This window comes from Herpailurus yagouaroundi, unplaced genomic scaffold, assembly GCF_014898765.1.
Source record: "Herpailurus yagouaroundi ecotype Mexico unplaced genomic scaffold, PumYag 77, whole genome shotgun sequence".
NCBI lineage: Eukaryota > Metazoa > Chordata > Mammalia > Carnivora > Felidae > Herpailurus > Herpailurus yagouaroundi.
This window is the reverse complement of record NW_024412388.1, coordinates 71,397,829-71,425,660: the sequence shown is the minus strand read 5'-3', so window position 1 is coordinate 71,425,660 and position 27,832 is coordinate 71,397,829. Positions and strand designations below refer to the sequence as shown.

General features: G+C 34.8%; 1 protein-coding gene across 2 annotated transcripts in view; it reads right to left on the bottom strand.

Moving 5' to 3' along the window:
* PRKACB (protein kinase cAMP-activated catalytic subunit beta) overlaps window positions 1-27,832 on the bottom strand; it is a 128,410-nt gene that overhangs the window by 65,342 nt on the left and 35,236 nt on the right. Inside the window, exon 1 of one of the 2 annotated variants that reach the window (XM_040470780.1) lies at window positions 4,318-4,595. The exons of the other annotated variant lie outside the window; for it this stretch is intronic. Within the exon in view, the coding sequence (XP_040326714.1) occupies window positions 4,318-4,501 (184 nt within the window). The 5' untranslated portion in view covers window positions 4,502-4,595. Of the gene's footprint in view, window positions 1-4,317; window positions 4,596-27,832 lie in introns of those variants that run through there. 2 annotated transcript variants of the gene reach the window in all.

The following is a 27,832-nucleotide window of genomic DNA, read 5'->3' as shown; positions in this document are numbered from 1 at the left end:
AGCCCGTTAGTGTAAGGCCATGGTGATATTTAATGGCAATCTAACAAAAAACTCGATGTTTATTGAGAACTATGCTGGCGATACCAAAAATAAATTGACAATTCATGCCTTCTAGGAGTTCAAATAGGGGAGATAGGTAACCTAAGGACTAAGGTAATATAATTTTAAATCTATCAAATAAACCGTATTTTAAGTGAGTATAAGATAATATGAGAACATAGGAAGAGATTATGAATTCTAATAGAGTGAAAGACAGAGGAATAGAATGCTTTGTGATTTTGCTACAGGGATAGTACTTGAGCAGGGTCTAAAAGTACGAGCAGATCCCACCATTGGTAGAAGAAAGGAAAAGGAATTCCAGGTAGAAGAAACACCTTAAATAAGCACTGTTATTATAAAGGGAATCCACTGTCTGACTGTTCATTGCCATGTTCACGTAGTGACCAAAAGTCTTGGTTCTAATTAACTGCCCAGCTCAAACAGAATATGTATAGTATCCAAATACATTTCCTTGTAGTAGAGTTAGCAAGTTAACTTCTCCTTTATTAGGCAAGTTTAAAAAGCAAATTCTTTAGGCTCTTTTAACAAAAGATTGCATACATATTATTTTCCACTTAAAAAAAAAAAACTGTATTAGCTCCTCACTATTAGAATGTAGTCCAAAATTCTGAATATCTAATGGATTTCAAAGATCAGATCTACAGACTACCTTTCCGGACAATATCTTACTATGTCTTTTAAGTAAATCCTAAATTTTCATGTTTTCACTTATTTGTGTATGTTATTTTCTTAAAATAATCTTTCCTCCTTCTTTGAGTCTCCAAATTCAATTCATTCTTTATATTCTTGAAGGTCCCATCTCCCCTAATGTTAATTTCTTCTTACACTAAGCTCCACATTAAGCTACTTATACATTTTTAAGTGACCTTTTCACTATACCTTAAATATTGTTCGTATGTATGCTCTTCCTACTCTTGTTTTGGAGGGTAAGAACTAGATCTTATTTTTCTTAGAGCCTGTTTAGACTATGAGATAGTAAATTCTCAGAAACATTTGCCAAAGGGTGCCTGGGTGGCTGGATCAAACATCTGACTCTTGATTTTGGCTCAGGTCATGACCTCAGTGTCATGGGATCGACTCTCATGCAGGGCTCTGCACTGACAGTGTGGAGCCTGCTTGGGATTCTCTCTTTCTCACTCTCTCTGCCCTATCTCTGCTCGGTCTCTCTCTTTCTCAAAAATAAATAAACTTCAAAAAAAAAAAAAAAAAGAAATTAAAAAAGTTTGCCAAATAAATAAAAATGGATTACTACCAAGAAGCTTATGGAATAGTTACAGATGGAAAAAGTAGATAAAAGGATAATGTGGAAGGTCCTCTAGCTTAGAAGTTACAATGACACAGATTCAGTGGCCTAAGAAATAAATATGAAAGTGAATCATCTTGAAGATTGTATGAGCACTGGAAAGGTAAGACTGACTAGATAAGGTGGTCTGATAAACCACTTTAGTTATCTTACTCTACCTGAAGAAATCCATATGCAAAATTGCTTATTTGTTTAATATGGTATTTAAATCTAAGATTCACTCATGGATTTGTATCTACCAGAAAAAATAGCCTGTCAGTTAATGGGAAAGGAGAATAAGTAAAGTGTTTGATGGTATTTACCTATTCAGTCCTTTAAATGTTGTTATTAGACATTCATTAAGTGTATAAAGTCTAAGATTTAAAACGCGAAAACTTCAATCAAGTTCAGCATTATATAATTCGATACACCATTTATGATCAAAGGAAGATTAAAAGCTAACCATAATACATTTGCTACAAAGAGAATTCAATGAATGTCAATATTCCCATTCATTCGGAGTCAGAACAAAAAGCAGAATTCTTCCATGTTTTTTTTTTTCTTTTGAACACGTACTTATATGTGGATGGCATCAGCTGTTAAATATTTATGCCATCAAACAGGAATTCCTGTTACTTAATTTAGTAGTAAAAGATGAAACACAGTTAAACCACCTGGAAACTACAATTTGGCTTTTATTCTGTATTTCTTCCTATACGTAGTGTCACTAGAGAAGAAAGAAACTTGCATTAAAACTTGTTACATTTCATAAACACCTAAATTGGTAGTTAACCTTTACTCAATAGTTCACACATCTAATTTTTAAAAAATTACATGTAGTTTCTGTGCTTAGTTGATTTCTTAAAATAGCACTTTTGGAACAAGCATATTCAGAGTGTTTGTTATCAGTAGATAGTACATTCCTTTTCCTTGTCAAACAAGTCATACAAGTAGAATGCTTTGAGTAGCTTTGAAGAATGTGGTTTTCATAAAAACTTCATATAGTCAAAATTCCTTCCATAACTCACTCTGTAAATGATAATTGGTGTTTTCAGCACAAAAATAAACCTTGGAATTTTGAAATGATAGGATTCCTCTTTTTCTGTTGTATCAGTGTTTTCTCCTCTATATCAACACATTCCATAGTAGAAGACTAGAGCTCCATGTTTACTGCACTCATCATTAAACATATAACATTACTGTGTCTGTTTTGATTATTTTGGGGATATGAAAGAGAGAAGAAAGTAGAAGAATACTTGATTAATGGATACAGTTACTCTTTAAGTATGCCTATTATTTGCAGGGCTATGAGATCTACATATAATTTTACGTGTGTACAAGAATACTAGTTTATTTTGTGACATCATAATAAAGAAAAATGTTAACAGCATTTTATCAGTATGCTTTTTCTAAAAGAAATCATGGCTCATGATGTTATCTTCAATTGCCAGGTTTTAAAATGTGTTTCAGAAAACATCAGGCCCCATACATTAAAAAAATATAGTGACAGTACAGTTCAAACATAACTTTTAATTATTACAAGCCTGGGATATTCATTCATTTGAGATACATTTACTAAACACCCACTATTTGGATGAGTAGGTATCAGTGAAACAGAAACTAATTCAGTAGTGTCCTCATTCTTCATTGAACATTTCATTAAAAGGTCTTAAAATGCAAGATTTCCAAAAGGACCTAGGAGATTGCAATTTAACAGAATAGGGCAAGTTGAATGAATAACAAACTTCTGTTGCATGGTAAATTTTAATAATGTGGTATTATTTCAATAGTTAACAGTTCATTGACTTGAACATATTTGAGATTCCTCACCTATCAACCTGCTATATGGTAAGGATTAATTATAAACAAAACCTTTAGAATAAGAAAAATTTTACATATATATGTTCTTTACTTTCTCCCTAAAACAGCTCCAAGAAGGTAAAAAATTCTGATGTAGTAAATAAATAATTCAAATAAGCTTCTATAGAACTATGAAGGTACTGTAAAAAATAGGGAGTAAATTTTGTAAAGCATTCTTGGTTTGTTTTGTCTTTTTAAACTGTGTTTTTAGACTGCTATGGAATATACAAACAGAAAAGGGCAAAACCTAGTGCTATCTGATTAACAAACACACCAAAAAGGGCAAGGGTAATTCTATTGTTCCTTTAATCACAATGACAAAAATACCTTGGGGAGGGTCCAAGGTGAGAAGTGGAATGGAGGCACTGGTATTGTTTATACGTGAAATTTATCTTTTAAAAGTGCACGCCACCAAAAATGGTTACATATCACCATTTTAGCAAAGCAGCAAGTACAAACATTTTCACATGCCTGGAAAGAATGTGATGTATGCATAAGCAACTTTTTCCTCCTTTAACCGTAATTATAAGTAACATAAAATATAATTATAAAAGCTTTTGATATTTCTAATGTTATAAATATAAGATTTCACACCGAATAATTATACTATGCTTTTGTATTAGAAATCCTGCTTGCGAAACTGAAGTAACTTTCACACGTGCATTTAAAAATAAAAAATAGTAAACATAATAGAACTTGAATTATAAATTCAAGTCTTCTGACCTTTGAAATTTAGGACTTATGAATCCAAACAATTTTTTAAAAATAACCTGATTATTATTTCTAAAGTTTAGGCTCTTCACTTTTATATAAGAAAAATAAAAACAAAAAAACAGTAACATACACTAGAGATGATAATAAGAATTTTGTAGAAAGATTTCCTATTGATACTCACTTCGTGGTCAGATATAAAACAAAACAATGAACTACACAATTCAGTTCAACTTATAATCAAGTTTTTGTGGAATTTTGCAACTTCATCCTGCAAAATGTCCTTGTGCAAATCATAAAAAGACAAACAAAACATTGCTCTTTATGTTTGATTCTAAAATTCCAATTAGTATTTTAGCTTCTAGTTAAAAATGTATCATTAAAAAAAAAAAAAAACAACTTACTTGATCTGTCCCATAAGGCAGTATGTTCAGAGAAATGAAGGCTGTCATTTTCCAGAGTTGTTTTCTGATCATGTGCAGTACTTTTAGAATGTCTATGAAATAACCGGCTAGCAAAACCTTCCAATTTCTGAAGAGCAGTTGTACCTGTATACTGGTTACAGGGTAGTTCTCTATAAGCTGCCATTCATGTACATTTGCACTATACTTAAAGTAACTGAAAATATTTCCAGAAGGAGCTCAACAACTTCTTGCACAGAAGCTAAGAGCTATGCAAGTGTCAAACTTCCTGTTTGCAGGGTATTCAAACCACTACTGCTGTTCTGTTTCCTGTTAATATAAAACAGTACATTACTGAGCCTTTCTTAGCAAAATTCTTCATTTCAACTAAACATGGGGATTTTAAAGCCTTGCGATATCAGCCCGAAAGATTTTATACTTAAGACTGTTTAATATTAATAAATAGGTTAATGACAACAGTAAATTTAAGGCTTTATATACAGACTGAAAAAAAATTTTTAAAAGGAAAACTAGCTAAACATGTATTACAACCCTATGCAAACAATTCAAGGCCAAACCACGTTCCAAATATAATAGGTTAAAAAGGTTGTGTGTGGTTTCCAGGAAATCAGCTAATGTACAGATTTTATGAATCCTTATAAGCAGCTAACTTTTCATCAAAAACTCATATAAAATGAATATTAAAAACTGCAAAACAACTATATGACATGTGTTTTAACTAAGAAAAATTTGAACTAGCATTAAAAAAAAAAGAACTAAATGTTGCTAACTCATTGACTTAAGTCTAATATATACAGGAACTACAAAAACAGAGTATGGGAGTACTGCTTATCAAACTGACAATCTGCTGACAAGTGCCCTATCAGCAGTACATTTTAAAACATTCTAAAATTTGAAAAAAAGGAACAAAATATAAGATTTACAGTGATACAAAATCAGCCACAACAAGACATTTCAACTGAGAAAACAAATTCCTTCTAGTTTACGGAAACACGTTAATTTTTAAAACTAAACACTGAGTACTACTGCTTACCTGATCCCTAACTTTAGGTCTGACTTAGAAACAACTCATTTGATTAAAAGTAAATAAAATTTGCAACTGTCTATTTGCAGGAAACAAAGTAACCTGTGGCATTTAATGATGATTTTGAGTACTTGACTTTTGACACTAATTAAAGGATGAGAAATCTATATGCTTTTCTCCTTGGGAGAGAGAAGAATCTAACTAAAAATATGTTAGTCCAGGAGCGCCTGGGTGGCTTGGTCGGTTGGGCATCCGACTTCGGCTCAGGTCATGATCTCACGGTCCGTGAGTTCGAGCCCCGCGTCGGGCTCTGTGCTGACAGCTCAGAGCCTGGAGCCTGTTTCAGATTCTGTGTCTCCCTCTCTCTCTCTGCCCCTCCCCTGTTCATGCTCTGTCTCTCTCTGTCTCAAAAATAAATAAACGTTAAAAAAATTTAAAAAAAATGTGTTAGTCCAGATTTCCTACCAACTGCTTAATAGGATAGGAACAATCATAATAAATAGAATAAGTAGGAGCAATAATGTAATCAAATTAGGGCAACACATACACATATCCATGAAAAACTGACTAATGAATTTTGCCAAGTAACAGCTCCTTTGTGTACATTTTGTCTTGTGTAATAAAATTAGTATCAATGTAAACAAATGGCCAACAGGATCTATAGGACTAAACTTTCAACATTTTCAGCTTTCTGTGTAAATATGTGTGTACAAGAATAGATAACTTATTAACAGCTGACAGTACTTTACACAAAACACACACTGAACAAGTTTCTGCAGTCTTTAATAAACACCTCAGAGTATGGAAGGACTATAGGGGCAGAAGGAGATGAACTTCCTGAATTCTCTGACTTACTATCTTAGGAGAAATTCTATTCATCCTCGAGGACCACTCTGTCACCTCTTCACTGAGTTTTCCCACATATATCCTAGAAAATAAACCACTCTCACCTGTTTCCACCAATCTTAAATCTTTGTGTTAAAACTTGCTGTTTGTAAATTGATGTCTCAAATTGTGAGTCACTTGAATTCGTAAATGTAATACATATACCGCAGACTCAATAAATACGTTGAAGAAAGCATTCATTCTTAACAAATTGAAGGTCTGCGTAGAAATCAAATACTTGAAAATGTTTTAATTTTGTTTATGCAATGTCACTGAACTCTTTTTTCTGTATATTCAGTCTGTTACTAAATTCTGTTCGTTCTTTGGGTGTCATTTTTATTAGTGCAAATGTTGATTTCTAAAATAATTTGTTTTCTCTACTTCCAGTCATTTCCTTCAATCACTCATCTCTGACACATTAACCTTCCAAAATATCATACTCATGGTATTCCCTTGCCAAATGCACAAGTTAATCCTAACAATTGTCTCACCATATTCATTTTTAATATCTTTAGCTAGGCATATTCAACCTTGCTCAAGTTTAGTACAGATGATCCAGATTCCTAACTAGAACACTAAGATTAATTTATTTAAAACAATGCATAATGCTTACAGCAAAATAAGCAGAGAAGGAGGAGGAGGGATAGAAGGAGGCAGGGGAAATAAGCTTCATCTAGTGATGAAATCTGGGCTTTTTTTTTTTTCTTCAATAAAACTGTTTCCATTTGTTACCAAGTCCTTATAGAAAGTAGAACCTTTAGTCTTCAGAGCATGTTTCTATATATGGTAATGTGACCAGGAAGTTGTTGCTATGGAAGTACTTGGGCAATTTGACTTTTATTAAAAAGAAGAACTCTACTGGCATCTACTGATAGAAGGAAACAACTACAGCTTTAACTAAAACAGAATTCCTTCATAATTCAAATTAATCTTAAGAAGTATATTGCTCGTATTTCATCCTGACGGTATTTTCAGAATTTTAATTTGTACTAAGATGTCTAGCGCTGTACTCCAAATTTGATACAAGAGCATATTTTATACTCTAGTAATAATTTAAATAACGTGTGATAATAAAACCGGAGTAATCAACTTTGAGGTTACAAAGTCCTTATTATTCATTCTGCATTAATTTTTGAGATCATAACAATTTTCAGAGTTGAATCTCCTTTGATTATCTTAAGATACCACAAAATCCTGGGGTTTTTTTCCTTATATTTAATAATACTAATGAAAGCTTACATTTACCAATTACTTTACAACATATAAAATGGTTTCCACTGGCTTATCAGATCTTTACAAATTAAGTAGGCAGGACAGGTGTTATTAACTTTATTTTAAGATGAGAAAACAAACTTCTAAACACGAAGTCACTTGCCCAAAGTCACTTAAGTCTTCTGGCTCCTAGATCAGAGCTCCTTCGTACTGCACAACAGTGATTACCAAAAGAAGTAAAGATTTTTTTCAAATGCAGCATTTTTCAAACAAAGATGAGGAAGTGCTAATAAAAGAATACGAGGGGGTGGAATTAGTTCTTAGATATACTGTCTCGAGTCTAAAAATCTGCTATTAGAATGTTTCCCTTTAGATGGTCGCTCACCTTATAGCCATGTGATTTCAATGTCTACCTTTAGGTTTACAGTCATGCTGAGGCCAAGCATAACCATACACGTCAGAGTTTCGAGGTTAAAAGAAACACATGGAAGCATACTCGATACGTAAGTGATGTTATCTGTTCCACATAGAGGGCACATAATATGACCGTGACCTCCGCTATTCAAATAAAGGTTTTAGGGTAACAGTTTTGCCTTTCACAAAATGTTTTTTTTTTTTTTAATTTTTTTTTGAACGTTTTTATTTATTTTTGGGACAGAGAGAGATAGAGCATGAACGGGGGAGGGGCAGAGAGAGCGGGAGACACAGAATCGGAAACAGGCTCCAGGCTCCGAGCCATCAGCCCAGAGCCCGACGCGGGGCTCGAACTCGCGGACCGCGAGATCGTGACCTGGCTGAAGTCGGACGCTTAACCGACTAGCCACCCAGGCGCCCCTTTCACAAAATGTTTTAATGGATTCATGGGGCACCTGGGTGGCTGCTGGTTGAGTATCTGACCTTGGCTCAAATCAAATCATGATTTCACAGTTCGTGAGTTCAAGCCCTGCATCAGGCTTGCTGCTGTTAATGCAGATGCTCTCTGCCCCTCCCCCACTTATTCTCTCTCTCTCTCTCTCTCTCTCTCTCTCTCTCTCTCTGCTCCTCCCCCACTTATTCTCTCTCTCTCAAAAATAAAAATAAACACTTATAAAAATTTTTTAAAAATAAATGGATTTCTGTATTTTATAAATGTATTCAACCTTTTAAGACTGGCTTCTTTCATTTAGCACAATATAACAATTAAGATTCATCCATGTTGTGTTTCAATAGTTGACTCATTTTTATTACTGAATAGTATTCCAGTGTATGGATTTACAATTTATATATCCATTCACAACTGAATTACTTTGCAGCTTTGTCAAAAATCAATTAACAATATATTTGTGGGGGTCTATTCTGGACTCTGTCCTGTTCCACTGATTTGATGTGTCAATTCTTTCATCAATACCCTACTGTGTTGGTTACTGTAGCTTTTGAGTAAGTCTTAAGCCAGATAGGGTAAATCTTCCAACTTTTTTTTTTTTTTAATTGTTTTGACTTAGACTTCCTTAACCTTTCATATGTATTTTAAGTTTGTCTATGCCTACAAAAATAATCTTGCTGGGACTTTATTAAGATTGTGTTTATTGAGGGGCGCCTGGGTGGCTCAGTTGGTTAAGTGTCCGACTTCGGCTCAGGTTATGATCTCGCGGTCCGTGAGTTCAAGCCCCACGTCAGGATCTGTGCTGACAGCTCAGAGCCTGGAGCCTGTTTCAGATTCTGTGTCTCCCTCTCTCTCTGCCCCTCCCCCATTCATGCTCTGTCTCTCTCTTCTCAAAAATAAATAAACGTTAAAAAAAATAAAAAAAAAAAGATTGTGTTTATTGAGAGAAATGCCTCTCAATTTCTCAATTGAGAAAACTCTCAATGAGTTTTCAATCCATGGTCATAATGTATCTCTTAATGATACTTGGGTCTCTGATTTCTTTCATTAGTGTTTAAAGTTTTAAGCATTTAGATCCTGCACATATTTTGTTAGTTATACCTACATACCATTTTTTAAATTGGAGCTATTGTAAATGTACTTTAAAAAAATGTTTAGGGGCGCCTGGGTGGCTCAGTCGGTTGAGCGTCCAACTTCGGCTCAGGTCATGATCTCGCTGTCTGTGAGTTCAAGCCCCGCGTCGGGCTCTGTGCTGACAGCTCAGAGCCTGGAGCCTGCTTCGGATTCTGTGTCTCCCTCTCTCTCTGACCCTCCCCCATTCATGCTCTGTCTCTCTCTGTCTCAAAAATAAATAAACATGAAAAAAAATGTTTACAATTGTTCACTGCTAGTGTATAGAAATAGGTCTTATTTTCATATTTTAACCTTGTATATTGCAACCTTGCTACGTGCACTTATTAGTTTTATGAGTCTTTTTGTAGATTTCTTAGGATTTTCTATGAAGGCAATCATGTCATCTTTGAACAGATTGTTTTATTTCTAGGACTTCTAGTAATAATGTTGAACAAAAGAGTATCAAGAGTGGACATCGTTGCCCTATTCCCAATCTTAGAAAGAAAACATTTAGTTTTTCATCATTTATTATGTCAGCTGTTGACATTTTTTGTAATTGCCCCTTATTGAGATAAGGAGTTTCTTTGTATTCCTAGCTAGGTATTTTTACCTTACAGGGATGTTAATTTTATCTAATGCTTTTTTAGCATCTATTGGTAATGATCATATGGTTTTACTTCTTTAGTCTATTAATATGATAGATTACAGTTACTGATTAATTTTCAAATATTGAACCAGGCTTGATTCCCCAGGATAAATACCTCTTGGTCTTTTTTTTTTTTAAATTTTATTTTATTTATTTATTTTTTCAACGTTTATTTATTTTTGGGACAGAGAGAGACAGAGCATGAACGGGGGAGGGGCAGAGAGAGAGGGAGACACAGAATCGGAAACAGGCTCCAGGCTCTGAGCCATCAGCCCAGAGCCTGATGCGGGGCTCGAACTCCCGGACCGCGAGATCGTGACCTGGCTGAAGTCGGACGCTTAACCGACTGCGCCACCCAGGCGCCCCATATACCTCTTGGTCTTAATGTACTATTCTTTTTATATATTGCTGGATTCAACTTATGAATACTTCTTGAGAATTCTGTGTATATGTTTATAAGAAATATTTTCAAATTTTAATTTCATTACCGTTTTTGAATGATTTTGCTATCAGGTTAAGGATGAGGGCATAAAACAAGTTGAGAGGTATTCTGTCTTCTATTTTCTGGAAGAGAGTGCAAAAAGGTGGTATCATTCTTTTCCTTAAATATTTGGTAGAATTTGTCAGGAAAACTATCTGGGCCACGAGTTCTTTTTTGAAAGGCTAAAAATACCAATTCAATTTCTTTAATAGATATGGTACTATTCAGTTGTCTATTTCATCTTCGGTGAATTTGGTGGTTTGTTTTTCACCAATTGGTCTATTTCAACTAAGTTGTCAAATTTATGTGAATACAATGTTTCAAATCTCTTTATTACCCTTTTAATGTCTGTGGCATCTGTAGTTATATCCCCTCTTTCATTTTTGGTAGTGGTAATTTGCCTACTTTCCTTGGTAAATCTGGCAAAAACATTCTAAGTATTTTTTTAAAGGAACCACCTCTTGTTTTCATTGATTTTCTCTACCATTCTTTCTGTTTTTAATTTCATTGATTCTTGCTCTTTTTTTCTTCCCTCTACTTTTTTTGGGATAATACCTAGGATTATTTAGAAGTGTATTGTTTAAATTTCCAAGTATCTGAAAAATTTCCCTGGTATCTAGTTCTCTTACTGATTTCTAATTAATTCCATTATGGTCAGAACATGATTTTTAATTCTTTTAAATTTTTAAAGTGTTGTCTTATGACCAAGAATATGGTCTTTGATGGTGAATGTCCCATGAACATTTGAAAAGAGTGTCTTTTATAATTGTTAAGTATACTATAAATGTCAATATGATTGATGGTGTTTTTCAAGTCTTCTATATTCTTTCAGATTTTTGGTTTAATTGTTCTATAGATAACTGAGAGAAGATTAAAGAAGTCTTCAACTTTGTAGATTTTCGTATTTCTCTCCTTTCAGTATATTAGTTTTTGCTTCATGTATTTTGAAACTCTGTTATTAGATTCATATATATTTAGGATTGTTTTATCTTCTTACCAAATGGACACTTTGAGCATTATAAATATCCCTTCTTAATCCTGGCTAATTTTCTTGAAGTCAACTTTGTATGATATTAATACTGCCAACACAAATTTTACCGAATAGTATTTGTATGGCATATCTTTCCCTCCAGTCTTTTGCTTTTAAACACTATATCAATATATTTAAAGTCAATTTCTTGTATATAACACATAGCTGAGTCTTGTTTAAATCATTTACATTTGCTGCAATTATTGATATAATTGGCTTTAGGTCTATTATTTTGTTACTTTTTTTCTGTTTGTTCCCTATTTGTTAAAAAAAGCTTTAATGAATATAACTGACAAAAAATAAACTGCAAATATGTGAAGTGTAGAATTTGAAGTTGACATATAAATACAACTGTGAAACCAGGACCAAAGGCAAGATAATGAACTTTTCTCATGCCTCTTCCTAATTTTTCCTTCTTTCCATCCTGAATCCCAGCAACTTGATACTTTCTGACAATATAGTTTATATTTTTAACACATATAAAATGGAACTTTTTCTTGAAATAAACTTTTTATTTTATAACAGTTTTAAATTTACAGAAAAATTACAAAGATAGTACAGAGTTGCTATATAACCAACACCTGTTTTTCACTATTATTAACATCTGTATGGTAAATTTGTATAATTAATGAGCCAATGTTGATACACATTTGTTAACCAAAGTCTGTAGTTTATTCACATTTCCTTAGGTTTTAACTAATGTCCTTTTCCTGTTCCAGGATCCCACCCATGATACCACATTACATTTAGTACTCCTGTCTCCTTTGGCTCTTCTTAGCTATGATGACTCATGTTTCCTTAGACTCTTACTCAGATTTCCCTTGTTTTGATGACCTTGACAATTTTGAGGAGTATTGGTCAGGTATGTTGTACAGTGTTCCTCAATTACTATTTGTGTGTTGTTGTTTTCATGATGGCTGGGGTTATGGGCACTGAGGACAGAAGAAGTAAAAATAACATTTATATCACATCATATCAAGGGTATATACTATCAACACGACTTATCAATGTGAATGCTATCCTTGATCACCTGGTTGAGGTAGTGTTTTTCAGGTGCCTCCACCTATTCCATACCGTACTTGTTGGAATTAAGTCACTATGCCCAGTGCACATTTAAGGAATGGGGAGTTACACTCTACTTCCTTCAAGGCAGAGTGGAATTCCTCTGCTAGGGCAATGTGTCTCTTCTTCCCCATTTATTTATTCAATCATTTATTTACATTCTATATGGACTCATGGATATTTATTTTCTATTTTGGGCTATAATCCAATACTACATTATTTATTTTATTGCTCAAATCATTCAAGTTTTGGCCACTGGAAACTTTCAATTGCTTCCTATGCCACTTTGATATACAATCGTGTGTGTGTGCATAAGCACGTGCACACATGCATGTATATTTGAACACTTGCTTACTAGCACTATAAAATGGCCCATGCTCATTTTGTATACTTCCTGCATCAATCCTAGAATCAGCCATTTCTCCAAGGAGCTCTAGTTCCTCTTACTGGACAATGGTACTACAGACCAAGATCTGGGAACTAGGTGAGCTTGTTGCTACTGGAGTGTTGTTGCCTTTAGGCCTTCTCAGCTGACAGAGCAGAAAAATACATGTGTGTACCAAATGTGTATATACCCATATCTATAAGTATTTCTACATATAATCATCTGTGTCTATAATAAGATAAAGATGAGTTCTTTCTAGTATCTCCAACTCTAATTCATTACTGCATGATTCATTTAACTTCCTCCTCTTTCTTACTTGAAAACTCCCACTCCAACCATCCACTATTCATTTACTTACTTGTTCAATTTCAGTATACACATATGGAAATATCAGAATTGTTAAGCTGGTACAGTTAACAACTTTATCCCCATGGGAAACAACTTTATTAACTCAAGTACACTACTATGCAGTTTCTGTTGCCTCTACCCTTACAGATTTCACCTATTTCCAAATTTACTTAGATCAGCACCTTTGGCCTCATCTTCAGTGAGGCTGTTTCATGAGTTTGTAATAAAGTTAGATTGTTTTGTCACAGTCTGCATTTCATTCTGGGATCCCCCAACTTTCTAAATGATGTGTTTTTTTTTAATTACATACATAAGACAAAAATTACATACATTAAGATTTACTCTGTACTGTGGGTGCTATGGGTTTGGACAAATGTATAATGTCATGTAACCACAATTACATTATCAACAGAATAGGTTAGCACCTTTATAAATATCCTGAGCTTCCCTGATTCTTAGCACCTATTGATCTTTTTACCACTGCTAGAGTTTTGCCTTTTCCAGAGTGTCAAAATTGGAGTCATACCCTATGCAGACTTTTCAATCTTATTCTATCACCTAGAAATATGCATTTAAAATACATGCATGTCTTTTTGTGGTTTTATGGCTTATTTCTTTTTATCACTGAATAATAACCTATCGTATTGATGTCCTTGAGTTTGTTTATTCACCTACTGAAGGGTCATAGTTACTTCCAGTTTTGGGCCATTATGACTAGAGTTGCTATAAACTTTCATGTGCAGGTTTCTGTGTGGATGTAGTTTTTAAATTAGCATAGTAAATTAAATTCCTAGGAATGTGATTGTTGGATTGTATGTTTAGATTCTGTTTAGCTCTGCAAGAAATTGCCAAAATGTCTTCCAAAGTGGCTGTACCATTTTTATTTACCACCACCAAGGAAGAGTTCCTATTGTTCTATGTCCTTACTAGAAATCGGCGGTTTTGTGTATGTTTTAACATTAGCCGTTTTAAAAGATGTATAGTAGTATCTTATTATTTCATTTTGCAATTCCCTAGGGACAAATGATGTTGAGCATCTTTTCATTAGGCTTATTTACTTACCATCATTATCTTTAGTGAGATGTCTGTTCAGATCTTTTGCCCATTTTTTAAATGGATTGTTTATCTTATAAATGAGTTGTATCTGGTGGAATTCACTAGTGAATGCATCTAGTCCTGATGCTTTTTCAGAAATTATTTCTTAATTATTAATTTTCAAATTATTGATTTGGTCTTAATAGATAGATTAAGATAGATACATTGATAGATCTATTGAGATTATCTATTTCTATTTGTGTAAGTTTTGATAATCTATCTCCTTCAAAAAATTGGTCTATTTCATCTGAGTTATTAACTTGTGGGTCTAAAATTTTTCACAGCATTCTTTTATTACCTCTTAATGCCCATGGGGGTTATGGCGATCTTCAAGCTTTGATTTCTAATATTGGTAATTTGTGTTCTTCATCTTTTTTTTTTTTTATTAGCCTGGCTAGATATTTATCAATTTTACTGAATTTTCCCTTGATCAAGTTTTTATTTTTTTTAATTAAAAAAAAAATTTAAGGGGCGCCTGGGTGGCTCAGTCGGTTAAGTGGCCGGCTTTGGCTCAGGTCATGATCTCGCGGTCTGTGAGTTCGAGCCCCACATTGGGCTCTGTGCTGACAGCTCAGAGCCTGGAGCCTGTTTCGGATTCTGTGTCTCCCTCTTTCTGACCCTCCCCCGTTCATGCTGTGTCTCTCTCTGTCTCAAAAATAAATAAACATTAAAAAAAATCATTAAAAAAAAATTTAAGCTTCCGCACAGCAAAGGAAACAATCAACAAAACTAAAAAGCAACCGATGGAATGGAAGAAGATATTTGCAAATGACATCAGATAAAGGGTTAGAAACCAAAATCTATAAAGAACTTACCAAATTCAATACCCCAAAAAACAAATAATCCCATGAAGAAATGGGCAAAAGACATGAATAGACATTTTTCCAAAGAAGATATCCAGATAGCCAACTGACACATGAAAAGATACTCAATCAGGGAAATAACAAATCAAAAGCATAATGAGATACCACCTCACACCTGTCAGAATGGCTAAAATTAACAACTCAAGCAATGACAGATGTTGGCAAGTGTGGAGAAAGGGGAACCCTACTGCACTATTGGTGGGAATGCAAACTGGAGCAGCCACTCTGGAAAACAGTGTGGAGGTTCCTCAAAAAACTAAAAATAGAACTATTCTATGACCTAGCAATTGCACTACTAGGAATTCATCCAAATGATACAGAAATGCTGATTCGAAGGGGCACATGCACCCCAATGTTTATAGGAGCACTATCAACAACAGCCAAATTATGGAAAGAGCCCAAATGTCCAACAACTGATGAGTGGATAAAGAAATTGTGGTTTATATACACAATGGACTACTACGTGGCAATGAGAAAAAATGAAATATGGCCTTTTGTAGCAACGTGGATGGAACTGGAGAGTGTGATGCTAAGTGAAATAAGCCATACAGAGAAAGACAGATACCATATGGTTTCACTCTTATGTGGATCCTGAGAAACTTAACAGAAACCCATGGGGGAGGGGAAGAAAAAAAAAAAAGAGGTTACAGTGGGAGAGAACTAAAGCATAAGAGACTGTTAAAAACTGAGAACAAACTGAGGGTTGATAGGGGGTGGGAGGGAGGGGAGGGTGGGTGATGGGTATTGAGGAGGGCACCTTTTGGGATGAGCACTGGGTGTTGTATGGAAACCAATTTGACAATAAATTTCATATATTAAAAAAAAAAAGATGTGGTGTGTGTGTGTGTGTGTACATATGTACATATAAAATGGAATACTACTAAGTGATGAAAAAGAATGAAATCTTGCCATTTGCAACAACATGGATGGAACTGGAGGGTATTATACTAAGTGAAATAGTCAGAGAAAGACTAGTATCACATAATTTCACTCATATGTGAAATTTGAGAAACTTAACAGATGATCATAGGTAAAAAGAAGGAAAAATAAGATAAAAACATAGAGGGAGGCAAACCATAAGAGACTCTTAAATACAGAGAACAAACTGAGAGTTGATGAGGGTGGGGCAAATGAATGATGGGCATTAGAGAGGGCGCTTGTTGGGATGAGCAATGGGTGTTATATGTAAGTGATGAATCACTGGGTTCTACTCCTGAAGCCAAGACTACACTGTATGTTAACTAACTTGAGAATTTAAAAAAAAAAATCTAGATTTTCAAATTTAGAATTAAATTTTTTTTAATATTTTTTTGGGGGGGCAGTGTGCACACAAGAAGGGGAGGGGCAGAGAGAGGGAGAAAGAGGATCTGAAATGGGCTCCATTGCTGAGAGCAGAGAGCCCGATGTGGGGCCCCACCAAACTCATGAACCATGAGATTGTGACACGAGCCAAAGTTAGATGCTTCACTGAGTCACCCAGCCGCGCCCCTAGAACAAACTTTTAAAAATAATTGTTCTCACTGGTTTCCTGTATTCAATTTCTAGTCTGTATTATTTCTTTAGCTTGCATTGGGCTTAAATTGTTTCCTTTCTCTACATTCCTAAAGTGGAAACTTAAGGTTATAAGCTGCCCTCTAAGCACTGTTTTTGCTGAATTCCCCAAATTGTGATAAATTGTATTTTCATTATCATTTAAATTATTTTCAAATTTCTTGAGACTTCTTCTTTGACTCATGTGTTATTTAAACGTATGCTCTTTAATTAATTTCTATATTTGGGAATTTTCCAGCTTAATTTCTGTTATCAATTTCTGGTTTAATTCTGCTGTGATCTGAGAATATACTTTGCATGAGTACTATTTTTTCAAACATGTTAAGGTGAGGTTCCACCTCACTGATTCTTTCCTCAGCTATATTATTCTACTGATAAGCTCATCCAAAACCATTTATTTGTTAGTGGATTTTTTTTTTTTTTTTACTTCTAGCACTTGCTTTTGATACTTTCTTAGTTTGTTTCTGCTTACATTGCTCATGTTTTCTTGCATATAGTTTACTGTTTCTATTAGAGCTCTTAACATATTAATCATAGTTATTTTAAGTTCCCTATCTAATAATTCCAACATCTGTAATATCTGAGTTTGGTTCTGGTGCTTTCTTTGTTTTTTCACACTGTTCTTTCTTGTCTTTATGCATGTCTTCTTTTTGTTGAAAGTTCACCATTTGGTATTGGGAAATAGGAAGAGGTAAGTAAGCATTTACTATGTGGATCTGTTAGTCTGGCCAGGAGGTGAGCTGTGTTTAATAAGTGTCAGAAGCTTCAAGTTCCTCCATTATCTTTGTTTTTTGTCCCTTATTGACTGTGGGCTTCCCTCAATACTTCTCTTCAGTGAGTCCATGGCTTTTTCAGCTGTAATTCTATTATTATACTGGATCCCTGTTATATATCTGCTTATTTGGATAGTTGGCTTTTTCTCTTTTGGTTTTGGTATGAGGGTTTGGGTGGGGGAGGAAAAGCATTCTGTAATATTAGAATTAAAGCTTTATTTCTTATTTGGCCTGTTTTTCTGGGCTTTGACCTTCACAGGTGTTTCTCCATGATATAGCTTCCCCCCTCCCCCTCTTTAGAAAGAAAGCCTAGACAGGGCTGGATTAGGAAGGATGCCTCTCCAAACTGGGATTGTCTTTTTTTGTTTGTATAGTTTCTTAAATTCCACATGTGAGTGAAATCAAATGGTATTTGCTTTCTCTGAATTTTTTCACTAAGCATTATACCCTCTAGGTCACTCCATGTTGTTGCAAATGACAAGATCTCATTCTTTTTATGGCTGAATAATATTCCATTATATATATAATGCACTTGTTTTTCAGATTTTATGTGATGGATCAATTACTTTCTAGTTTTTCAACTTAGGCAGCTTGTTCTACTTTTTGGTTTTCCTCCCTTATTTATCTTCAACTGACATGTAAAAGTACACATTTTATAAGGTATGGGTAACACACATGATGAAATTTTTTCCATTTCCCTACATTCACTCAACTAGGACATATATTGATGTCTTGAATCAGTAAAATTCTACTAGTGAATATTTTATGTGTGTGTGTGTGTGTGTGTGTGTGTGTGTATATATATATATATATATATATATATATATATACATATACACACATATATGCCACATCTTCTTTATTCATTCTTCTATGGACATCTGGGTTGCTTCCATATCTTGGCTATTGTAAATAGTGCTACAATAAACATAAGGATAAGGGTGCCTGGATGGCTCAGTTGGTTAAGCATCTGACTCTTTTTTTATTTTTTTTTATTTTTTAAATGTTTTTACTTATTTTTGAGACAGAGAGAGACAGAGCATGAGCAAGGGAGGGGCAGAGAGAGAGGGAAACACAGAATCAGAAGCAGGCTCCAGGCTCTGAGCTGTCAGCACAGAGCATGATGCGGGGCTCGAACTCACGGACCGTGAGATCATGACCTGAGCTGAAGTCGGAGGCTTAACCAACTGAGCCACCCAGGCGACCCAGCATCTGACTCTTAATTTCAGCTCAGGTTATGATCTCATGGTTGTGAGATCGAGCCCCCTGTTGAGCTCAGTGCTGGGCATGGGGCCTGCTTAAGATTCTCTCTCCCCCTCTCCTTCTGCCCTACCCATCCCTCTGTCTCTCTCTACCTGAAAAAAATAAATAAAATAAAAAAGACAGAAGGAAAAATGTTTAAAGTTGTATCATCTTTGCTGATTATCTGTTTAATCAATGAATAAAGATAGGCATATTAATAATATTAAAACTGCTGACAGATATTACTTTTCTTAAAACAGTTCTGAACAGATAATTTGGAGGAAATATTGTAGATGGGAGAACTGTGGAGAACGGGATTCAAGCTAGTTATTTCTTAACTGGCTCCTTACACATTGAGTATTCTAAATAACCTAGGATTTATTATTATGCTTGCTGATAAATGGGTTTATGACACTTTGAAACTAATTAGTTATCTCTGTAATCCTTGGTTTCCTCTTTTTGCAAAACAAGATCATTAATACCTTCCCTGAATGTTATTACTGGTTTTATGTATGACTCAAGATAATGTAAGTGAATTCTCTTTGTAAATTGTAAATGTTATGAAAATGTAGACAGGTATTATATTAACACATCTGATTAATAACTATATAACTATTATTTATTTAAGTCATATTAAAGAAAGTCAAAGTATACTACAATATCATTTTTTTAAAGTCTAAGCACTGGAAGCATCCAAATTGTTCAAAAAGATTATAAACAGCTATTCCATTTTAATATTTAGTATTTCTGAGAAAGTGGCACATGTACTGCAAGAATCAATGTAGCAATATGGAAAAAATGGTATAGATATGAACGGACAATTCCAGTGACACCAAGACAATATTGTTCTTAAAACATGAAAGGCATTAGTTCTGTGTCCCGTACTGTATAACGCCCTGTTTAAAATTGTTTAAACGCCCTGTTTAAAATTGTGCTTTTTAGAGGCACTGAGTGGCTCAGTCAGTGAAGCATCAGACTTTGGCTCAGGTCATGATCTCATGGTTGATGAGTTTGAGCCCTGCATTGGACTCTGTGCTGACAGCTCAGAGTCTGGAGCCTGCTTTGGATTCTGGGTCTCCCTCTCTCTCTCTGCCCCTCCCCCACTGGGTGCATGAGTGCTCTCTCTCAAAAATAAACAAACATTAAAAGAATAAAAATAAAATAAAATAAAATAAATAAAATTGTGCTTTTTAGCAGATGGGTACCTACATTATGCAAATAAACTTTAATGAAAAATAGATTAGATTCTAAAGAGTCCTAGGAAAAACCTTTTTTTTCCCACATAATAAAAAGTTGTGCAAATCAGTTTTCTTTAAATAAAAAATTCTCATTGAACATATATTTGTCTTTAATATCATTTTATGATATAAGAATAGGAAATAATAAATTTATTCAAAGCATAAAATGTATTCACTGGAAGTATTATTTTTTATTAAAAAATTATTTTTAATGTTTTTATTTATTTTTGAGACAGAGAGAGAGCATGAGCAGGAGAGGGGCAGAGAGAGAGAGGGAGACAGAATCTGAAGCAGGCTCCAGGCTCAGAGCTGTCAGCACAGAGCCCGACGCGGGGCTTGAATTCACGGACTGTGAGATCATGACCTGAGCTGAAGTTGGACACTTAACCGACTGAGCCACCCAGGCACCCCAAGTTTTTCACTGGAAGTATTATTAAGACAAACCTGTAAATCTCCAGATAGGAAAACAGTTAATATAGACAATTCAATGGATTATTAAAATAACTTTTCAAAAGTCAGAGTCCAATTAGGAATAAGAACTAAATTTGCTGTGTATAGCTATCAAATATAAGAAAAATAAAGCAAAAAATTTTCTCATTTATATTACAGACACAGTAAACCAGTTTAGTATTGTACTAAGAATAACAGTTATGGCAAATGATTAATTGTTCCAAACTCACGCTCTTTACCTAATTAAATGCAACTATTAGTAACACTAGCAGATAAAATAACTTCATTCTTCCCTGGAAAGATAGATTTTTTAAATACTGATACAGTTGAGAATGCCTACTGCAGAGTTTCATACTACGACATTTTTGTTCTTGGTTTTAATTCTTCCAACAAATAAAGGCTTTAGAATATCTGACTCAATGTCTTACAGGTATTTTTAAGGGGAAATTATCATGCTTACTAATGATATATTTAAACCCCTGTTGCACCTGTTTTTCAGATTTTATTTGATGGATCAATTAATTACTATCTAATTTTTCAACTCAGGCAGCTTATTCTACTTTTTGGTTTTTGTAAAAATACATATTTTATAGGGTATCTTGGGTAACACACATGGTGAAATTTTTCCATTTCCCTACACTCACTCAACTAGGACATATACTGATGTCTTGAATCAGTAAAATTCTACTAGTGAATATTTTATTCCTTGGAAGAATGGCAGATATTTCCAAAAATGAATTAGTTTTATTAACTTTTCAGAAACTGTTTTTAATATTGGTGTAATGCACTCACTTAGTTAGCTTAAGTAAGCTAAATTGCAGAGAACTTATGAACATATTCCTATGGACCTGATTTTTTTTACCTAATCAACAAAGAAATAGAGAATATATAACTATCCACAAATATGTACTGACTGTCCATAATGTCCAAGCATTGAATCATACAGAATATAAAATAGTTATGTAAGGGTGACTACCCAAGAAATTTAAAAGTCAAGTAAAAGCTAGTAATATCTACTATAGGTAATAACTGAAGATTTATATGACATATAATTAAATATACAGCTGTACAATGGAGGCAAAATTTTCTAAATAGTTAATCTTCTATGGCTTGAGATAATAATTTTTTAACAAAGAAACCTTACTGATACACTAACCCAAACAAACATGTTTGTGAAATACTTCTTACATATCAAGGAACTCCAGCCACTTAATCTATATGGAAGACATCACAGCAAATATAAAAGTAAAGACTGACCATTTTAGAACTCTAACATCCCAGGCTATTAGTATTTTCTGCTTACGGGACTTCAAAGGGCTAAAGGGACTTTTTAAAACATCAAAAAACCTTAAAGATAAAGAGTTCAGTGTATACTAGGTATTGAAGAAAATGGAACAGAGTATGTAAAACTTGAGAAGGGTCTTGGAGGAAAGGCAGGATTTATAACAGAACAGAAAAAGGAACAAGGGCAATTCAAGAAGATAAATCTATCTGAATGAAGGTTATAGGTAAGAATGAATATGTACTTGATCCTACCTATTCACTCTCCTTCTCAGATTAAGAAACGTGAAGAAGGAAAGAAGATATGATAGAAAGTAACTTGCAGGGAAAGGATTACTTTATATAGGGTGATCAAAAATGTCTGAGGAACATGACTTTAATTTGAATTGTCAAGACCTGAAGTATAAGAAAAGGAGCATATCAAAGGCTAGTGGAAAAAGAGTAAACCAGGAAGAAGAAACAGTGAATGAAAGACTGACAGAAGAATGGACAGAAACAATAGTACTACTGAGCAGAGAATGGATTGGGAAATGGTCTGTGTAAACTGAGAGCAAGAGTGGAAGAAGGGAAAACAACTGAGACTACTGCAAAGTCCAGGCAAGAAATGGTGGCCACTTAACATTGAGGTTGTGGTGAGAGACAGAAAGGGAGAGAAATGGCCAGATTTCATTTATATATTTTGGAGAAACGAGATCTGCTGACAGACTGAACCTAGAGAGTGAATAAATGGAAGATATCAAAAATAACACCAACGTTTTTGGTATTATAATACCAATGAGCATGTGGGTAAGGAGTGATGACAATTACTAAGATGGGGGAAAGGTGAAGAATAGGTTAGAAGCATGTTGTCATAAGGAAGGTTTTATTGGACATATTAGACATCAAATTGGAAATTTCAAAAAGAGTTGGATAGGTATCTGGAACACATCACTGCATTCTAAATTTTATTTTAAAATTATGTATCAAGTGTTTTATATCTCCAGTTGTCCAGGGACAGAAAGAATGGCTTGCATTTACTTAAAATATTAAATAAATCTCCCTCTCAGTGGTGACTGTGAAACTGTGATACGCATACCACAGGATTAGAGAAAAGGTCCTCTCTTCTCTAAACTTCCAATGTCTTAGTTCTGACTCTCATCATATTTGTCATATTACTAAAACACAATCCTGTGTCATTCCAAATAAAAACAAACTCAATTGACTTCCCATGGCCCACAAAATCTAAACCTTTACTTAGCCCAGTCATCAAGGACTTCTGCCAACCTCAAGCAGACCTCCATTTAGCTCCATTTTACCAATTTATATCTCAAACAATAATAATGCTAACTTAACTGCCATTTCTTTAGTACAACATGCCCTTTCTTATCTCTACTGCCATTGCACATACCTTCCACTGTGGTGCAAAACCATACCCCAAAGTGAAGCAATGGATCCTGTAAATCAATACATGGCTAAAGAGACTTTGTAGATGTAATTAAGGTTACTAATTAATGGCCTTAAAACAGATTCTTGTGGATTATCTAGGTGGGACTGATCTAATCATATTAGCTCTTAAAAGCAGAGAACTTTCTCCAGCTTGAAGCAGAAGAGAGCCAGGACAAAAAGTTGTCAGATTCTAAACAAGAAAAGGATTCAACGCATCATTACTGGCTCTGAGGTTATTAAAGTCCATGTGCAAGGACCAGAGAAAGGCCTGTAGGAGCTATGGGCAGCCCCCAGATCACAGCCAACAAGGAAACACAGACCTCAGTTTTATAACCACAAGGAAGTGAATTCTGCCAAAAATATTAATGAGCGTGGAAGTAGATTCTTCCCCAGAAACACCAAATAAAGGCCTATCAGAAAGAACCCTGACCTAAAAATTGTGAGATAATAAATGGGATTTTTTTAAACCACTAAATTTATGGTAATTTGTTATGGCAGCAATAGAAAACTAATACAAGACTCATATGTATTAAGGTGATGGGGGTGGGGAAAGTGGGATTCTGTTGCCAGAAAACTAAATATATGAAACATGAAAATATGAAGCCTCTAATCATGGTTGATGCAGCCACTCTCTCCCTCTAACACTTATAGTCCTTTACATTGATGAGAATCTTCCATTGACTCACTACTGATTCACTAGCCAAGATAATGGCCAGGCAGCCAACATCTCCATGCAGGGACGTTCTAAATACTTAATACAGGGGCACCTGGGTGGCTCAGTCAGTTGAGTGTCTGACTTCGGCTCACGTTATGATCTCTCAGTTCTTGAGTTCAAGCTCTGCATCGGGCTCTATGCTGACAGCTCGGAACCTGGAGCCTGCTTCAGATTCTGTGTCTCCCTCTCTCTCTGCCCCTCCCCACTCACACTCTGTCTCTCTTTCTCAAAAATAAACATACATACATACATACATACTTGATACACAAGTGAAGAAGATGAAATCTAATCCTTCATCTCCCACTACCTCCTTTCACTCAAATGAGAGTCCCCATCAGTCTAGATAGGGGCAGGCTCAGGCCTCAGGTATCCAAATGCCAGTGTGATAGTTCTGGCTCCACAGAATGGGGAGATGAATGTAGGGGGCTACAGGCTCAGATAACAATAGAAAACTAGTTTACCTTTACCCAGAATTACCACAATGGAAGCCAGATCTTCCCTACTAAAATATAAACACCTGAAACCCCATTCTTCAGGTGATGACAAAGCATTCTGGGTATGAAAGATGGTATAGTAGTACTAATATGAAATGTGGGGATGTGCAGTTAAACCAGTAGTCAGAAAATTAAGCATAAAAGTTCCATTTACATAAGATGAGTTTCTCCTGGCAAATTCCTACTTATTACCCAAAGTTTATTGCAATGTTATTCCCTCAGTTCTAACTCCTAAAATACATTAACACCCACATTATTATTGTACTAACCACACTATACAATAATTACATGCTTATACTTCTAACTCTTCTTGTAAGTTTCTTGCATAATTTTCTATCTCTAAATCTAACACAATGGTGATCACACAGTCAGCATTCAACAAATATTTCTGAACTGATTCATTTTTTAAGAGATACCATGGCTCTTTTATGATATAATTTTAGGTTTCTCAAGTCAAAGATGAGTCACAGAAATAGAGAGCCTTTATTAGGCCCCAGTATATCTCATATATTTATTTCTACACTACGTTAGGAGAATATGCATTTCCACTATCTTCAATTTCTCTATTCTAACATTGGATATAAAACTGTAAGAAAATATAAACATTGTCTAGGATATTAAATGTTTTAAGATTGATGACAATCCTTAGCACATGTCAGACATTGTTGTAAGCCTTTTGCAATAAGTAAATAATGCATTTACTTCTCACAACAACATACCTTTAAGATGAATAATTATCTCATTTTCCAGAGGAACAGAGAGGTAAAGCAAGTTGTAAAAGGTTGAAAATTGTAATATTCTATATTCTATTTTAATTCTTTCTACCTACCTCCCCAGGAGTATATATTTATTTCAAATAAATTATATTTTCAAAAGTGTTAAGCCTTTACCAAAATCTTTTTTGAATAAATGAAAATACACTGAAGAGTCACAAAGCCAAGGATATAAAGTACTAAGATTGCATTACCATGCACATGGCTTCTCCTTTTATTTCAAGCTCTGATAAGTGATTATTGAACCCAACATTAGTTTTTAAGAACTTAGCAATGATTTAAGTAACTTTCATTTCTATATCACTCTCCAAATAGTTTTCTTATTGTGACTGTGACAAATATCTACCAAACTTGGAATGTTTTAGTTTCAAGTAATATCTCTTAATTTTGAGGAAAATGTAGTTATAACTATATACTGTTAAAGGCAATAACCCGTCATTGTCATCATGTGGTAGGTATCACGTTCCAGTAAACTCTGACACATTTTAGAACTAAGAAATAAATGTGAGCCTAGGGCATTAGAACTATGTCACAGCTCACACTGACCCCATCTGAAATCTCCCAGGCCCAAAAATAAATGATATGGTGATGCTAACTAACCATGGCAGGAACAGTTAGAGGACTCTTAATTTATACCACTAGAAGATATGAAGTGAGCCAGAAGGTGGCAGAATGGGGCCATGTAGGCTTCACATACAAATTCAGAAAAACCTTTTATTGTCATTACCTAAGGTTTTAGCAGTATACCAAAAAAAGACAATTTCAGGCCCTAACATAAAAATTTTATGTACTAGAGATACAAAAGAGCATCACTGCATGTATACAAATCAAACTGTAAAATTCCCACATAACCCACTACATTAGAAACTAATCCCCATTTACCCTGACAAATCTTCCCTATTTATACAACTCAATGAAAAAATGAAGTCCTCCAAAGTCCCCTACAACATTCCAATATCACATTTGAATTCACTTACAATTTAATGAAAAATTAATAGTAAATGTATTATGTAATATATTTAATTTCTTAAGTTTGATTATAATTACTACATAATGGCAAAACCAAATCTTTTGTAAGCGATCATATAACTTTAAAGAAAACAGCTGTTTAAAATTTTTTTAAACGTTTATTCATTTTTGAGAGACAAAGACAGATCGCAAGCAGGGGTGGGGCAGAGAGAGGAGACACAGAATCCGAAGCAGGCTCCAGGCTTTGAGCTGTCCGCACAGAGCCGGACGCAGGGCTCGAGCTCACGAACCGTGAGATCATGACCTGAGCTGAAGTTTGATGCTCAACTGACAGCCACCCAGGCTCCCCGAAAACAGCTGTTTTTATATTGGGTTTTTCAAATGGGGTTTAGAAACTATGGCTTAGTATGGCAGGTTAACCATATTATTCTTCATAATTGCATTTGAATTTACAGTGGATCTGTTTAGGTTTGCATTCCCAGTACCTATCAAAGAACCTAGAATACATAAGCCCTCAAAAACATTTGCTCAATTCAGTACAGGATTTCCAGGAGAAAACAGAGCTAAAAGCAATTGAGTAGACACTTAAGACACCAATTGGTATTAAAATGATTCTCTTTAGTTTTCCATCAGGTTGACCAGCCCCTCCACACTGAACACAAAAGAAGAAGTGCTAATTACTCTTAGAGACTAAGCCATCTATACAGAGACAAACTAAGAGATCATAAAACCAGATCTGTCAACATTAGCCAACTTACATCAGTGGCAGAAGAGATTCCCGGAGAGAACTGTGGAGCAAGTTATGAGGTAGGCAACACCATGTGGCAGACGTGGTGTTTCACCTTTACCTCAAATCAAGTAAGGGGCTTCTGGGGAAACACTCAGAGATCTGACCTATCTGCTACCCTCTAAAGTCTACAGGAGTTAGAAGCTGTTACAAGTGGACTTACCAAATGCACCAAATGCAGATACTATGGTGGATGAAGCCACCTAGGCCAGGTTGTAGAGTAGAGTAGTACAGACAGCGAGCTTCCCTTGCAATGGCAGGAAAAATGTGTTTATGTCCTAGGGACCCCAGAGAAAGGCGTGTGGGTAAGGGAGTCGTAAGTAGCCAGCCAGAAGAGAGGCATTCCCTCATAAAGAGAACTGAAATCCAAGATCCACAGCAGATTAACTGCCAAGCTAAAGAACCTTAAATTTTAGGAAATCTCAGGTGCAGGGGAAAATTATAATGCCCTGGGAGAGACTCTAGCATTGTGTTCCCAAGAATATATGCTCTTGTAAGATTTGCAAAAGTGAGATATTTTTAACTACAATTGATTAAAACTGCTGTCTCCTTACATTCCAACTTCTCCTCCTTCACACTCCCATTATGTCAGGTGTTAAGGAAGTGGCTGCAGGCATTTTAGAGAATTTGCTAAGGGGAAATTGAGATAGGAATATGTCAGTTTAGCTACAACTGGGAAGAGGTTTGGGAATTTTTCAATAAAAAAGAAATTACAAACTCCTGACTTGAACATATATGAGGAGAACATCCTTTTACATCTTTAAATTTATGTATTACAGAAGTAAGACAATAT